The sequence below is a fragment of the Myripristis murdjan genome, chromosome 16 (assembly GCF_902150065.1).
Source record: "Myripristis murdjan chromosome 16, fMyrMur1.1, whole genome shotgun sequence".
Classification (NCBI taxonomy): Eukaryota; Metazoa; Chordata; class Actinopteri; order Holocentriformes; family Holocentridae; genus Myripristis; species Myripristis murdjan.
Genome location: NC_043995.1, coordinates 17,722,917 through 17,737,371, shown reverse-complemented (window position 1 = coordinate 17,737,371; position 14,455 = coordinate 17,722,917). Strand labels below are relative to the sequence as shown.

The 14,455-nt window shown below is 41.4% G+C and overlaps 1 protein-coding gene across 1 annotated transcript; it reads right to left on the bottom strand.

Annotated features, from left to right (window-relative positions):
- Positions 1-10,548: 10,548 nt before the first annotated feature.
- LOC115374159 (protein FAM8A1-like) lies at positions 10,549-14,249 on the bottom strand. The gene is made up of 5 exons (XM_030072936.1): positions 13,732-14,249; positions 12,789-12,909; positions 12,511-12,634; positions 12,197-12,336; positions 10,549-12,084 (listed from the first exon to the last, which is right to left on the bottom strand). Exons 1-5 carry the CDS (start codon positions 14,222-14,224, stop codon positions 11,940-11,942), a joined length of 1,023 nt encoding a protein of 340 aa, XP_029928796.1. The 5' UTR covers positions 14,225-14,249; the 3' UTR covers positions 10,549-11,939.
- Positions 14,250-14,455: the final 206 nt, after the last annotated feature.

Sequence of the window (14,455 nt, the reverse complement as noted above, 5' to 3'; positions counted from 1 at the left end):
ACAGACAGACATATGAATGTGAATAACTGTGGGTTATTCACATTCTTATTGGCAGATACACATAGCACAGGCACAGACACTAACGCTGCCTATACGCAAAGACAAAGCATGCATACACACACGCACTAACGCAGCGGAGGATTAAATTGTTCGCCGTGTTAGCACGTCAAAGCTGTTTTAATGCACTGCTTCATTCTTGTTCATTTTCATATGCATTTTCCCTGCAGAGACAAATCTCTCTCTAATCTGCCCCATGAGTTGACCTACAATCAGAGTCTCAGCCTCTATTCAGCTGGAAAGTGCCTCTCAGTAACCTGCCCCTGCTGCTGCAACCCCCTCCAAGGGCTCCCCAGGCCTCCCCCATCTCTACCCCTGGGATATTTTACTATGTACAGGCAGGCAGAGCTGATAAACACCCCCCGCCCAGCCCAGCCGCTTGGCACTGGGGCCCAGCTCACCCTAGGCCTCCTCCTCCTCCTTATCCTGCGCAGCACACAGCAGAAAGAACTAGGCTGCAGAAAGGCACTTCACTACCAGGCCAGCCAGCAGTCTGCTCCTCTCCAGGTGGGACAAGCAGGGCTTCCCCTCCACTGCAAACTCCAGACTGGGGAAAAACCAGAGAATACAACAATGTACGCAATGCCGCTGCTACTACTACAACCGAGCCCAGTGAATAGTATTACACCCACAAAGGCTCTGGGATAGTAGTTTTTCCTCCTTATGTTACTAGAGAACGAGCAGTTGCATAAGTAATGTCATGCACATGGAAAAGCCATAATTATTTCTTATATCACCAGCAAACAAATGATTCTTTCAGAAAAATAAAATGTATAAAAATAATACATAAGAAGCAATACAAGAAGATCATGTTTGAAAAATATTAATCGATTGAGGAATTGGTTGAATATATATATTCACTGTAGTTTTCATGTGTGTGGTAAGTGTGGTATTTTAAGCATAATGTTGCGAAGAATGGTTTGACTAAGCACGTTGCCTTAACTTATGTTAAACATTTATTTTTAAGAGAGGGGCAGGTAATAGAAAGAAGAACGTTTAATTGATTGATTCCTGAGAATTTACATGAGAAAATATTTGTTTTTTCTTGAAATGAGCACTGGAATATACAACAAAAATATCAATGAATGAGGAAATTTGGGGGATTTTTTTTCCTGCATCCCACAACTTATGTGGCACCTCCTTGGTCCCACTAGTACGCTAGAGTTTTAAAACCACTGCCGTACACAGTGTACTTGTTTTGTTTGGTACAAACACAAAGGCAGGTCACGTTTATAACTTACCTGCACACACTGAGGCACATACTTCCTGACTTTCAGCAGAGTCAGTGGCTGTAACGTGTGGAGCTGGAATACTGACACACAAATGTAGCACACAGCATATATGACCTGCATGGCACACACACACACACACACACACAGAGTGAAACACAGAGAGTGAAAAGATTTTTTTTTCCCTGCTGTGGAACCTGAGAAAACCATTAGCTGTGTGTCTTACTTGTCAAGGGCTACAGCCTCACCTTCCTACTGTGACTCATATCTCTTGTGAGGAGCTGCCAAGGAAATGTACACCTCGGGAACTACACAATCCCCACAGCAAGGTAAACGGAGGGAACATGACAGAACTCCGTCCCAAAGCGCGAGGGCAGCTACACGAGATCAGAGCTCCCTTGCCTTGAATTTACTCACTTTAAATTGAAAGTCAGAATTAGTGTCAGCAAAGTATGTTGGAGCTTTCCTGCGAGGATTTACAAATCCAGCCAGAGGTACATGGTGCAAATGCATTCTCTGGAATCTAGATCAAGCATCCAGAGAGACACAGAGATTGTGTGGAAAAAGAGCTGAGACATGCATTTTAATCTGAGGATGATATTCTTCAAAAGGGAGGGTCAAGATTATTTCATCTTTGTTGACTTGAATTCTGCATAGGTCTGTTGGCGAGTGGCCACTGTGTTACAAACGGAAAAGTGGGTTTTGCTGGCATCGCTGCATAAATTCCCTTATTCTGAGCATGCACACAACTGTGTACTAAAAGCCTTACATTCCTCAGCGTGGTGCACACATAATGAGAGGGAAGGCTCTGGACCACAACAAGAAATCTTAAGTCATCTTATAGGACTGCACGACTCCTATTTAGACATTCTTTGTGGATAAAGCTGATGATTTACTGAGTAGCAGAGGTGAAGTCATGGTGATGGTAGTAGCGGTGCCATAGTAGTCATAGGCTAGTAATAGTAGCTGCGGCAGTAGTAGTAAAATAGAATGGTTGCAGATGTGTTTGTGTGGGTGAGTGTGTGCGTACATGTGCCTTTGCTTACATAGGCAAGCTGACACTACTATATTTATAACCCATATTTATAACCTGGACGAGTCTTGCTGCAACTATCACACCTTTTTCCTCCATCTATCTATAGCCTCATACTCTACATATATCTCCATCTCACCCACTGAACCACACACTGCATTAAGGTTATGCTCTCATATTTCCAAACATACAAATGCAGTTGTCTGTGCACAGTCCCTCTCAGTGCTCGATCACAGGCTCATATAGTCATCAGCATAAAACATCATGAAAACACAAGAGGGTTCCAGTTGCTGCCGGTTATATAATGTGACCTTTGCTGCACTGTAAAACGGCAAGCTCCAATTCAAGTCCCTACAAGAATTTTTTTTTTTTTTTTTTAACAACAACCTTTTACACAATGTGAATATGAACAGATGAATAATGGTGCCTTGAAACTGCCCAGATCCCCGCAAACTTACCCGAGCATCATTTCCTGTCTTCCTGCTCTGTATTCTCACTAAACTCTGAATGGGGCCAAGGGAGTCTCCTCTAATGCAGCAGACCTGTCCAGACATGTATCACACAATCTACATACACACAAGGCAGGGCAGTACTGATGGTGCAAACACTCACACTCGGATGCCAGTTATTTCCAATGGTGTGCCAATTGCATTAATCATGACACTTAACAAAGTCATTATTGTTTTCTTCCCGTTAATAAGTTCAGCAAATACATGGTTTAGGTCTTTTAATTGCCATTAGCAATTACTTGGTGAGAATTTCATACGGTAATCCTGGGAAGAATTACCAGAAGGGTTGGATAAACATTTGAGACAGATAAAGAGTGAGTGTGAAAGCAAAGCTCAGTATGGGAAAGCTGCCAATGGGAAATACTATGCATTAGTAATAAAGAGAATAGAAAGTGGAGTGTGGGTGGTGGGATTAAGAGGGCATCTGGTATCAGAGCGGGAGGTAAATAACCCTGCCTAGGTCCTGTCTGAGAGCAGAACCAGTCTGCTGTGGCGCGCTCCAGTTTGGAAGGAACAACGTGCACGCTCCACACTATGTGGGGAGAATGTGAAAGCGCTTGCTGCCATGGCAACAAGGCTGCTCCACAGTCTCCAGTCCCCATTAAGAAAGATGGGTGGCTCCGTGGCTCTGGCTCAATGGTGGTGTAGCATGACACGCTGAAAGAGCCTATTGAGAGCCAGGGAATTCAGCAGTTAATGAAAAGAGCAAGGGCCAACAAATCCATCGGGCAGATGACACTGACCTGAACTCTCAGTTTGGGTGCATGCACCACTGAGAGATCGCAAATATTATATTCAGTCTTTCTCTCTAATGTGGTCAGCAGGAATTGAACACTTGGGGAAAATCTGTGAGCATCCAACAGTAATTGTCATTAAATTGTAGCCCTAATTACAATAGGGGCTTACTGTCAGCTGCTGAGAGCTCAAAGTGACCTTGAACAGAGATCTGGGATTAAATGAGACGAATGAACTGAAATCTCTACGTTGAGGCTCTGAGAATCAACAGATGCTGACCTGGTTTGTTTTAAAGGAAGCAATTAAAAAAACGAAAAACAGCATGTCATTTTGATGTTAGGGTCATTCTAAGGTCAAGGTTCATTGAATCATAGATTTCAGATAATGGTTGTGCACAAAACGTTCAACATAACAGAATTAGAGATTTGGTCTTTTTAATGTTTTTCTGAAAAAAAAAAAAGCCTTGAGAAAGCAATGTGATTCATGCTGTAGTTGAAACAGTGGCTGGTGAATGTGGGGGAGTCATGAACCAACAGCCACTTAATAACTGATGTAATAGATCAAGATGGTATGGCATATATATTTACTATGACAAACATAATAGTATGGCAGTTTTCTAGCTGGTATATTTTACACCACTATGATGGGATAAAAGGTCGTCTTGGAGAGTTTTTATCCTAAATCTGATCTCGTGCCTGCCATCATGACAGACATGTATACAGACTGATCACTCAAAAACACCTTCAATTAGCCAAAAGATTCAGGTTTTACTCAGGAAGACCGTTAAACTGGCCTCTTAAACTCTATTTTATGTTGGTATTGTGTATACGCTGAGAGCCCAAACTTCAGCAGAATAAACAGATTTCATCCTGTGTCCAAGTGCCAAGACTCTCTTCATTCAGCCGAAAATAGCAAGCCACTGCTTACGCACATCATCTCCAGAACATAGTTTAGGCAACTGAAAGAATGGGTGGGAGTGATTTGAGGAGGAGGAGGAACACAGCCGCTGAAGGAACTCAGCAGAGTTTGTTCTCTACACAGGAACTAAATGAAACAGAATGTGGCTGAATAGTTTGAAAAAAAAAAAAGTTGAGTTTGCCGTGAGGGCGGGTGGCAAAGTTATTGTCATTTGTTATTCATTTGTTTCCAAAACTATTCAGAGGAGAGAATGTGTAGCATGTGGGTTTGGCCGGCAAGACAGGAAGGACAACAAAGCTTACCAAATAACATCATTTGTTTTCTAAAGTACACAATTTAATCATGTAAGTTAACACAAATACCTGCTACTCCGTCACACCATCCCAGTGTATTTTCAGTCCCTGACTTGAGTGTCCAAACAAGGAGCACATCAATCACACTTAAGTCCTCTGACCTCAGTGACCCCAGGCTCCGCTCTCCTCCCACCCATTGTATTGTAGCATCAGTACCAGATCCACACAACAGAGGGCAGCACTCTATTCATGCTTCTACATTACACAAGCTGCTGAGTGAGAGTCCCAACAGAGATGCCACTAGTAATCCAGAGTTTTCTAGAAACTGGAACTACACAGACAAACGATGTAACCCACGGCCTGTGTGACTAGTTTTGTGCATTTTGTCATTAAAGTGCCAGTTAAACTTAAAACAACATTTGACCCATAAAACATCTTTACCCTAAGACTGTAGGTCACAGAGTTTTCAACCACCAAGATCTGTGTAAAAAGCATGGGAGCATCAAAGGAGTCAGAATTTATGGAAATTCACCGCGTCCTTTGATGTGGTAAATTCCAGGAAGTGTTTTGGGCAAACAGACGACTTGTATTTTCTGGCAGAACACGTCCCCATTCACCGGTCGGCCTTCAGCGGGGCAGATGGCGGTGATAGTTGGCCTTACTGAGGCGTGCAGAGTGAGGCATTATGATTATTTGAATTTTTATGGTTCTGCAACCCCAAGACCCAGAGGTACAAACTGACAAACTTTTTGTGCCAGACCCTTTTCTCACTTCTTCTCTCTCTCTCCTATCTCCTTCTATGTCTTTCTTTGGAACATGCGGTGGGAGTTATTTCTCTGATTTTCCTGCTATTTCGTAAGAGATGCCATGGCAGAGGAGGGCAGGCTGCCAGGACAGGGTAAGAAGAGGCCTTGAATGTGTCATGGTAATTTTTTGGTTCATAACGCAACTGTTGCCAGGCAGACCTATTCAGCAGGTCCTCAGTTCCAGTCAGCGGTGAATTGGGACTGCGGTGCAACCTGACTTTGCATGAGGGAGACTGTGACTAAGTCAGTTAGAGACAAGCAGCTTTCCGGATGATGCCACTGGGAGCACACATCTATCTACATGAATTTTAGCCCTCCTCACGCTCTGCCTCAACTCCTCATCCCACTTACATACAGTAATAATAGCGCATCAGACTTTTATTACCCTCCAAGGACATTACTAAAGAAAGGCGGCAAAGGCAGATTTTCCTTGCACTGACCAGTGGAATAAAAAAGCATCAATGGCAGTTGGCCAACACAAGCACTGCACTACCTCAAGAAGAATTTTACAGTATTCAAAATAAACCCAATCTAAGGTCATGGAAAATGGCTCCGATATTACTGCAGAGCACCCATGCACCCCCGACTCCCTCCCTCTACCTTGGTACCACCACAATACATCCTGTTTTTCTTCCACAGAGCTCACATTCACCTCTTATTGCCTATCTGCAAATGTGCGAGTTTATGAGTTTATGACAGGAATAAGACTTTCAGCACAGGCGACATACTATCCTGGATAATGACATTATTCACAGTTTATTTCCACTTTAAATCAAACGGTATGGTGCTGACAGGATGCCCACATCGAGCTAAACTGGCTAATAAATAAAAATAAGGCCGCATCTAGAGCTGCAGCCGGCCACGTCAATGGTTCAATTCAGTATTCAACACTCTACTTAGACAAGTTAACACTGTGCGTGTGTGTGTGTGTGTGTGTGTGTGTAGGGTTAGAGACAGCTTTAATTGGTAGTCCCAAAAATCCTCAAAAGTATACTTAAACTTGAATAGTTGTGTGGGACTTTGTGTTCGTGCATGTGTTTGTATGTATGTGTGTGTGTGTGTGTGTCCTGCACTTATCCTCTATGGCATCTCTCTCTCTCTCTCTCGGTCAACAGGTCTCCTCTTCATCAACAGACCTCTTCACTCAGGAAGAACCCGCCAGCCTGTAATTACTGACTCGGCTTGAGAGGAATACCAACAGGCACAGACAGAACACACTGGAAACCACAACAACACTCCACAGCGCCTCAGTCACAGCGCCTTCAGGAAATCGTGACACCTGCAGCCCGCACTTGTGTCTGTGACAAGCACCAGCTGCCATTCTGAAAGCTCTCATAATGAAGGAATAATGACCTCGGGGATATAAATTTTATCATCCGCTCAAGTTTTTTTTTCTCTTTTTGGTCCCATACTGTTTGCCTTGTCCCCTGTCCCACCTCCCCGTGGCTCGATTCAGACACAGACACATGGCTGTCAGAGAAAGCTGTGAGCCCTCCACGGTGCCTGCAGATGACTCCCTAGTTAAAAGAGCCAGCAGGGTGGTAGCAACTCTGGCTGGACTCTTCATCAGCTAGATACAGTATGGCATGCCATGTGGTGGCAAGGCATTCAAGTTTTCAAACATGGCATCAGACCACAGTGAGAAAAAAAGGGGGAAGCTTCCTCCATAGGAAGAAAATGAAACAATGGTAGACTAACCAGTGGGATATATTTGGTTTAGTGTCCAGATGAAACGGCATTTCAGTATCTAACATCATTACATTATTGGTTGAAATTACAAGGTTGGTTGATTGTACAAGATGAAAAATTGATTGTATTTTGATATGACAATACAAAGAAATTGATTTTTTGGCATACAGTATACTGTTAAATAGAAGTACAGTAGCCTATGACCAACGATGTGATGTAAAAGGAGTAAAAAGACATATTTATTTCATCCCAACTTTGACAGCATTGTTGCATTGATTCATTTGCATCAATCTGCTAAAACAAGTACAATTTTGCTGACTTTGGCGTGAATCGATAAAATGCTTTATCAATTCATTCATGATTCTTTAAAAAAAAAAAAACATCTAACATGTTAATTGATCACAATACTATAAATTACAACTTTTTTGTCGACAATTTTTTTCAAATAAATAATGTTTAAGGACTTCTTTTGTTTGATTTTGTCACATTTCAGAAAAAAAAGGATCATCTTTCATTGTTGCTTGTTTATTAGTAGACATAAAATTTGCTTGAACGTACTGAATCAAATTTTCTTGACTCGAATCATGGTTTACAAACTCAAACAGAACTGAAATGCAAAAAAAGCCAAACATTTGAAAATCAAATTCCCAACAAATGACCCGAGAAACTCAATAAACTGCTGTTATAAACCAAAGACTCACACTCCTAGTTTAATGTATTAGCACCATTTAAAGTAACAGAGTAACAGTGAGAAGACTGTCGCCGCATGACTCATGTTAATGAATGGTTCCTTTAATTATAACTAATTACAAATGGTTAATTCACCAGCTGGGCTATTCACAGAAACATACTGTGAGCATGAGAATACTTTAAGCGTCTATTAAAAAAAAAAAAAAAATCCTGACAAAATGAAAGCACTGTTGTATGTAATGTTTCACACAATGTACTTCCTGAATCCAAAATCCAAAATGTTGTCATAAATGCCAGTATCACCAACTCATTTCCATACTACTTTGATTGTTTGATATTACCTTGGAATAAAAAAAAAAAACGCATGCAATTGGAGTATATTTTGCAAAAGAACTCTTCACTTTATTGCAGTAAGAGGTTGTGTCACATGAAAATCTGTCATAACCCACAGTAATGAATGTTCACTTGTGCCGTGCATTTCTAAAATCTCCCTCCTTCACATTCCCATCGGACAGGTCCCAGAGCCTGTCAATATAAATATACGTTAGCAACCTGCCTCAGTGGAGATACAATCATCTGTCCTGAGCACTGATGCCCTGGCAGTGGGTAGCTGAGTTTCTGCTCAAGCTTGCCGGTCCCAAGTAAAGCCCTCTGTGATGTATGCTACCCCATCACCCGTAGTAATGCCGTGGCTCATGGCAGCAGCATGTGAGGGGTCGCTCTACCATCTGTGGCTGTCAGCTGAAGGTGCCACTTAGTGCACCTAACACAATCACCGCGTTAACAGTTGCCAACAATTGGAGCTCAGACAACCCCATCTAACTACGAGATCTGACAGGCTCCCCAAAAAAAACTCTTCACAAAACAGGCAAAAATGTCCCACAGAGTTGATTCCACCTGTCCTCGATTTAAGCAGAGATCATCTCCCCTTGTAGGTGGACAGTATGGCAGCGATTATGTGATTCTGAATGGGCATCACACAAAGATTGACCTATGTATTGTGTGTAATGGCATTGCAGGCTTAATTCTCTTAAGCATCACCAAAGATGAAAAATAATCTAATCTCAGAGTATGCCATTATATTTGATGTTGTTATTTGGCTGTCAGAGGAAAAATACCCTTTAAATTATTTGAAAATTGAATGTGACTGCAGGGATTCCCAGACTCGTGGCATCTGATTAGTTTAAATCACATTGGAAGCCGTTCTAATACACTCAAAGTCATTTTTTGCTTTGGGTTGATTTCTCTTAGTCGTCTACTGACTGTGGGAGCCATGAGCTTAAACTACAGGAGGTAGAGTAAAACTTGTTGTAGTCATCCCTGCGCACTAACCTCCATCTAGAAATTTCAGAGATCCTACAAGATAGTACATAGTACATAGGCTTATCACAACTGAAAGCCATTGCCAATATGCCATACATATGTTAATACGTATATTACATAGATTAATCATTTTCCTGATGCTAAAACATAGCTCTTGAGTAATGAGAGAGGACAGATTTGGGGTGGGGGAGAGGCGTCAAAGGTTGCAGTAACAGAAGAGGTGTGGAAATACAAATATAGTCTGGTGGGGATGAAAAGTGAAGAGAATATTTTTGTAGTAACTCACAGATCGAGGTAAAATCGGCAAAGGCAGTGAGTGTGTGGTCCATTATGGGAACTGTTGTAACCTTCAAAAGGCAGAATCCTGGCTTTAATTTGGTTAAAATCCCTTCTCTGTGGAAACTGTCCCAGTATACTTGTAGTCATTCTCTTGTTTGAGCTGATTTTCTCAAGGCAAACACTGGTCATGAGAGCAAAACGCACACACTAGATGGAGCCAAACCTCCCGTAATTACAATGCAGAATGAGTTGAGGTCACCCTGTGTACTGATCCGCATCTAGAACTATCACTGATGTTAAAGGAGAGGTAAAATCAGCCCAAGTGGTAGCTTTATGTTTTAAAACTGACTGTCGAGAAGCCTAACAAAGATATCTATCTTTGATTTGATCTGATGCAAATGTGTTTCTTCTCTTTTTTTTTTGATTCAGGTAGTCATCTCAGTCTCAGTTGTTTGCACCCCGCATGTAAATGCAGCAAATGTCTAATCCAGCTGGCAGGTTGAAAAGAGAGTCAAATCTGATGTTTTTGAAGGGTAATGGAGGGCAGATTCAGGACAGGGAACAGCTGTCACAGGAACCTGGAAAGCGAGAGCTGTGTCCTCAGGAGCAGTGTGGTCTGGTGGAGGTGGGATGTGAGCAGAATTGATGCAGTGACACCAAGACTCCTCGTTCCTGGTGGAAATGGCTCTAATTTAGCTTGATTTTCTTTTAGTGTTGGCTGTAGGAGCGATGAATATGCAGTAGGTGGAGCCAAACTTCATGTAATAAGAATAATGTTGCACTGTGGTTTTATCTGCATCTACAACTCTTTCAAAACCTAAATAAATCAAGTCACAGCGACAGATCATGGGCAATGTGTTTATTTCTGATGTTATGTGTGTGAGTGAAAGAACTGGGCCATTTTTACCTAAAGAAATGTTAAGTGGAATAAACATTCATATATTCATTCTGGCAATTCCACCAGCAATGAACAGCACAATGACAAAGTTTACAATTTATATCCAAATCAGCTTTTTATTGTCAAGAAGGGATTAATACAGAAAATCATCCCATGAACTGTTGCAGTTATTTCTTTCGTCTCCATCTGGGAGTGGGAAATGTTTGGTAATGCAGACGTCCCTTCACTGAATTTTACCAATACTTGATCATAGCATTTTCATGAAGTAAAACAGGTAAGTCATGCAACTTGAACAGCATAAAAGTCTCACTAACTTATCAATAAATGGCATTTTTTATTCTGCATTAAAAATCAGTGATCACATCCCACAAAGTGTTGGATAATAGGGTGCACTGAGAGTAACATTGTAAAAACTCTTTCTGGTTTGCTCTTTCACAGTATGTGGCTTTTTTCCCTTTTCCTTACATTTTTTTTTTTAAATATCAAAAATTGTCTCATAGGAACATTGTAGTTATGATATAAACTGTGACTTGTGAAAGATGCAGCCATAATAATGTAAGGCAAACATAATGGCACATTAAGGAGTTAGTATTGTTTGAGTTGACAACATACTGTGCATCATTCCTTGGTATCAAAATGTTTCAAAATGTTATATCAGAAGTGAGGACAGTGGCAAAAGCCTTACTGCAAAAGTATTAAATAGCAGGCAAACGGCTGAAAGACAGACATGTCTAACTTGAAGGTATCAGCAGTGGTTTCATTTCAATGTATTAAAAGTGAAAATTGGAAATGTTGTAATTTTATATTTTCTCTCCATTCATACACGTGCTGTCAGAGTAATGGAAGAACAGTTGCGTGAAGCTGTAAAAATAAATTAAATACATTTGAGTGTGCCATTCAACCAAAGCATTTCAGCAGCTGAATGCAACTGAGCACAACTTGTCACTCCTTCTACAGCAGCAGAGGTAAATAACTCAAAACGAGAAGACTGACCCTAACATCCACTGAATATAAGGCCATACAGTATGTATAATATCTAATAACTGTGTGGTTAGCAATTCAAATACTGAGGGATACTAGACATTCATTCTTAATCTGGAAGCGTACTTCAGACGAGGCAAATCTTGTGATGATTTTATAAAAGACAACAGACTAATCAAAAGCCAGCACATGCCATCATTCTTCCTCTCCTAAGAGAGAGAATAATTTGGCACAGGAAAAAACTATGAAAGCAGCATATGGGTAAATTTATTCTCCAGAATAAAAAAAAAATCCCAACATTTGGGCACAGAACTGTATAGCAATGTGTTAAAATCTCCGTCACCATCTTAATGTTTCTGCTGTGAGTGATTTCTTGCTCCATCGATACACTGAAAGGTCTGTACTTGGGTCCCGCAGTGGGACTGTGAGAAACGTGTCCATATTTAAATAAAACAGCACGCAGTGCCTACGTGGCCTTAGTGTAAGACCCTCTGAATGGTCATCTGGCTCCAGTGCGCTTGACAACAATAGTACCAGCCACCATATCATACACAGTCCTGTTGTGCTGGAAAAACAGCAGTGTGATGAACGCCGGGAAGAAGAAGGCAATGGAGAAGTTCTTGTTCAAGGCTCGGACAGTTGATCTGTGGAGACAGGAGCAAAGGCAAGACTAGTGGACAAGGCAAGGCTGTGCTGGGCTGGGCTGCAGTTTGATTTTATTTAAAAATGGGGAAAGATTCAAAATGAGCTACTCACGCAGAGAGAGAGACATTAGTTGCAGGCACTACAAGTACCCTGTTAGGCTGAACCAAGACAGACGAGTCACATGTAACAACTCTGAGCCCGATGAGAAACTTTCCTGGAGTGGCTCCTCCTGCCCCCCAAATACAAACAATCTACATGGAGGAAGGTGCAGAAAGGAGAACAAAGAGTAAGCAGTTACTTATTCATGAACATCTCCGGTAACTGAGAATTAACATTCAGATCACCATTTATTTTCACTTTACTTGTACAGTACTACTTATTAGATTCTCAGAGCGTTCACTGCAAACTTGCGCATGAAACCTCACCTCATAAAAACACACTAATATCCGGTAAACGAGGGCAACAAGCATCATTTTCTGGAGCTCCTCCATCGATGTGTCCTCATCTATTTCCTCCACTATAAAATGCATGGCAAACTTGGAAATGTCTCTGAAAAGTAAAGGTAAAGTAACTGAATAAAATTCTGCCTCTGCCAGCCATATGTGGTCATCAGATGTAGAGGAGGTTTTGTTCATTTAAATGCTTTCATGACCACCGAAGGTAAAAAAAAAAAAAAAAAAAAAAAAAAAGCAAATTAACTCACTTCATTCCACTCAGGTGCATAATACTGATGATAATGGTTGCCTTGATGAAAAACAATATGAAGAAATCCACCATCTCTGCAAGGAGTCTTTGGAGGGGTGAAGGAATACTGTACTCTCGACCTGGGACGGGGCACATACCAAAGTTTTGGTAGTTGAGAGTCCAACACCAGTGAAATCTCAAACATAAACAAGTGTACAGAAACTCTGTGTCAAGTATTTATACTCAGAGGCTACATTCGAATGAGAACATTTAGTTACAAGTGCAACACTGGCCTATAGCTTTCAGGAAGGAAACAAAGCAAACCAAGAAAATACAACTTTTAAATCAGAAGAACCATATCAAATGTCCTGTTCTAACAGTAATCACAATCAGAAATACTGTATTCATCCCAGGGGAAAGAAATAGAATTGTAAGAAATAGAAAAGGAAATAAGAAATATACAAATAGGCACCTTACAAATATGTACAAAATGTGCATCATGTCTAAATATGTGCATTATTCCTACAAAACACAACAATAAATTAAGAAATAAGAAATTAAGCATACTTAAATGAATTGTTATCAGGTACTACAAGTACAAAATATTCCCCATTTAAATCGTTAAATAAACAGTTTAAATAATAATGAACAGCTTAAACCGATTAGATACAGTGACGAGATTATGTGCATTTTGATTTGCATACCTTTAAACATGACTGCAACTTTAAGTGTCTGAAACACATAGGCATAGATAGACTACTACCACTAGACTACTACTACTACTACTACTACTACTACAAATACTGGTATGGCTTCTTGGGACATTCCTAGTCCTACAGGGCCAGACCAGAGGCAGGATGTTAGTACTTTGTGACTGTTGCATGTTAAGGTTGAGACTAAGTTGCGAGAGCATGTATACATTTAAAAAATAATAATAAAGTAAAAGTAGAAACGGCGTTTACCTGGTCTCTGTGCGTTTCCATTTTCCTGGGGCTGCTGCGGTGTGTGTGTGGGCGCCGCGGCGGGCACGGAGCCGCCGCCGGGGGCTTCACCCGCCGGGCTGCCCGGGGCGGGCACGGCGGGCGGATAAGGCGACAACGGAAGACCAAACGGGTTGTTGTACCAGTTCTGGGCATCAAAACTGGCGAAATCAAGAGGTGTCGTCGATGTCCCGCTGGTTGGCTGCGGTACATAATACTGACTCGACACAGCAGAAACTGCAAGCCAGCTATGCCAGTTGACATAGCCCGTGTAGTACTGCCACATCCACGCCTGCAGCTTCTCGCAGTACTCCGTGGTGGCGCGGTTCCGCCCGACGTCTCCCTCGTCCGCTGAAGTGTTGTGTCTGCTCGTCGTCTGGACAGCCTCGCCGGCGAGTGACTTGACTTTCATTACGTTTCCTGAAGGTGTATTTTTCCTATCGACTTCCATGTTTGTGTTTTCATCGTCCGCCATGTTTGTTGATGGCGTCGAGTCACGTATGACGTCACCCCGGAAATTCTAATAGGTGCGCAGAGGAAATACAAAAGAAAAGAAGTATAAAAAATAAAGATAAAAAGGGCTTCAGAAACACTTAAGAGGTGTAGTTATTATTTTTTGGTCGTAAAAATCCTACTAAAATACTTTTTTTTTTTTTTTTTTAACGATTTAGAGGCAAAAGTTGACCCTATTCCATGGCACATTTGG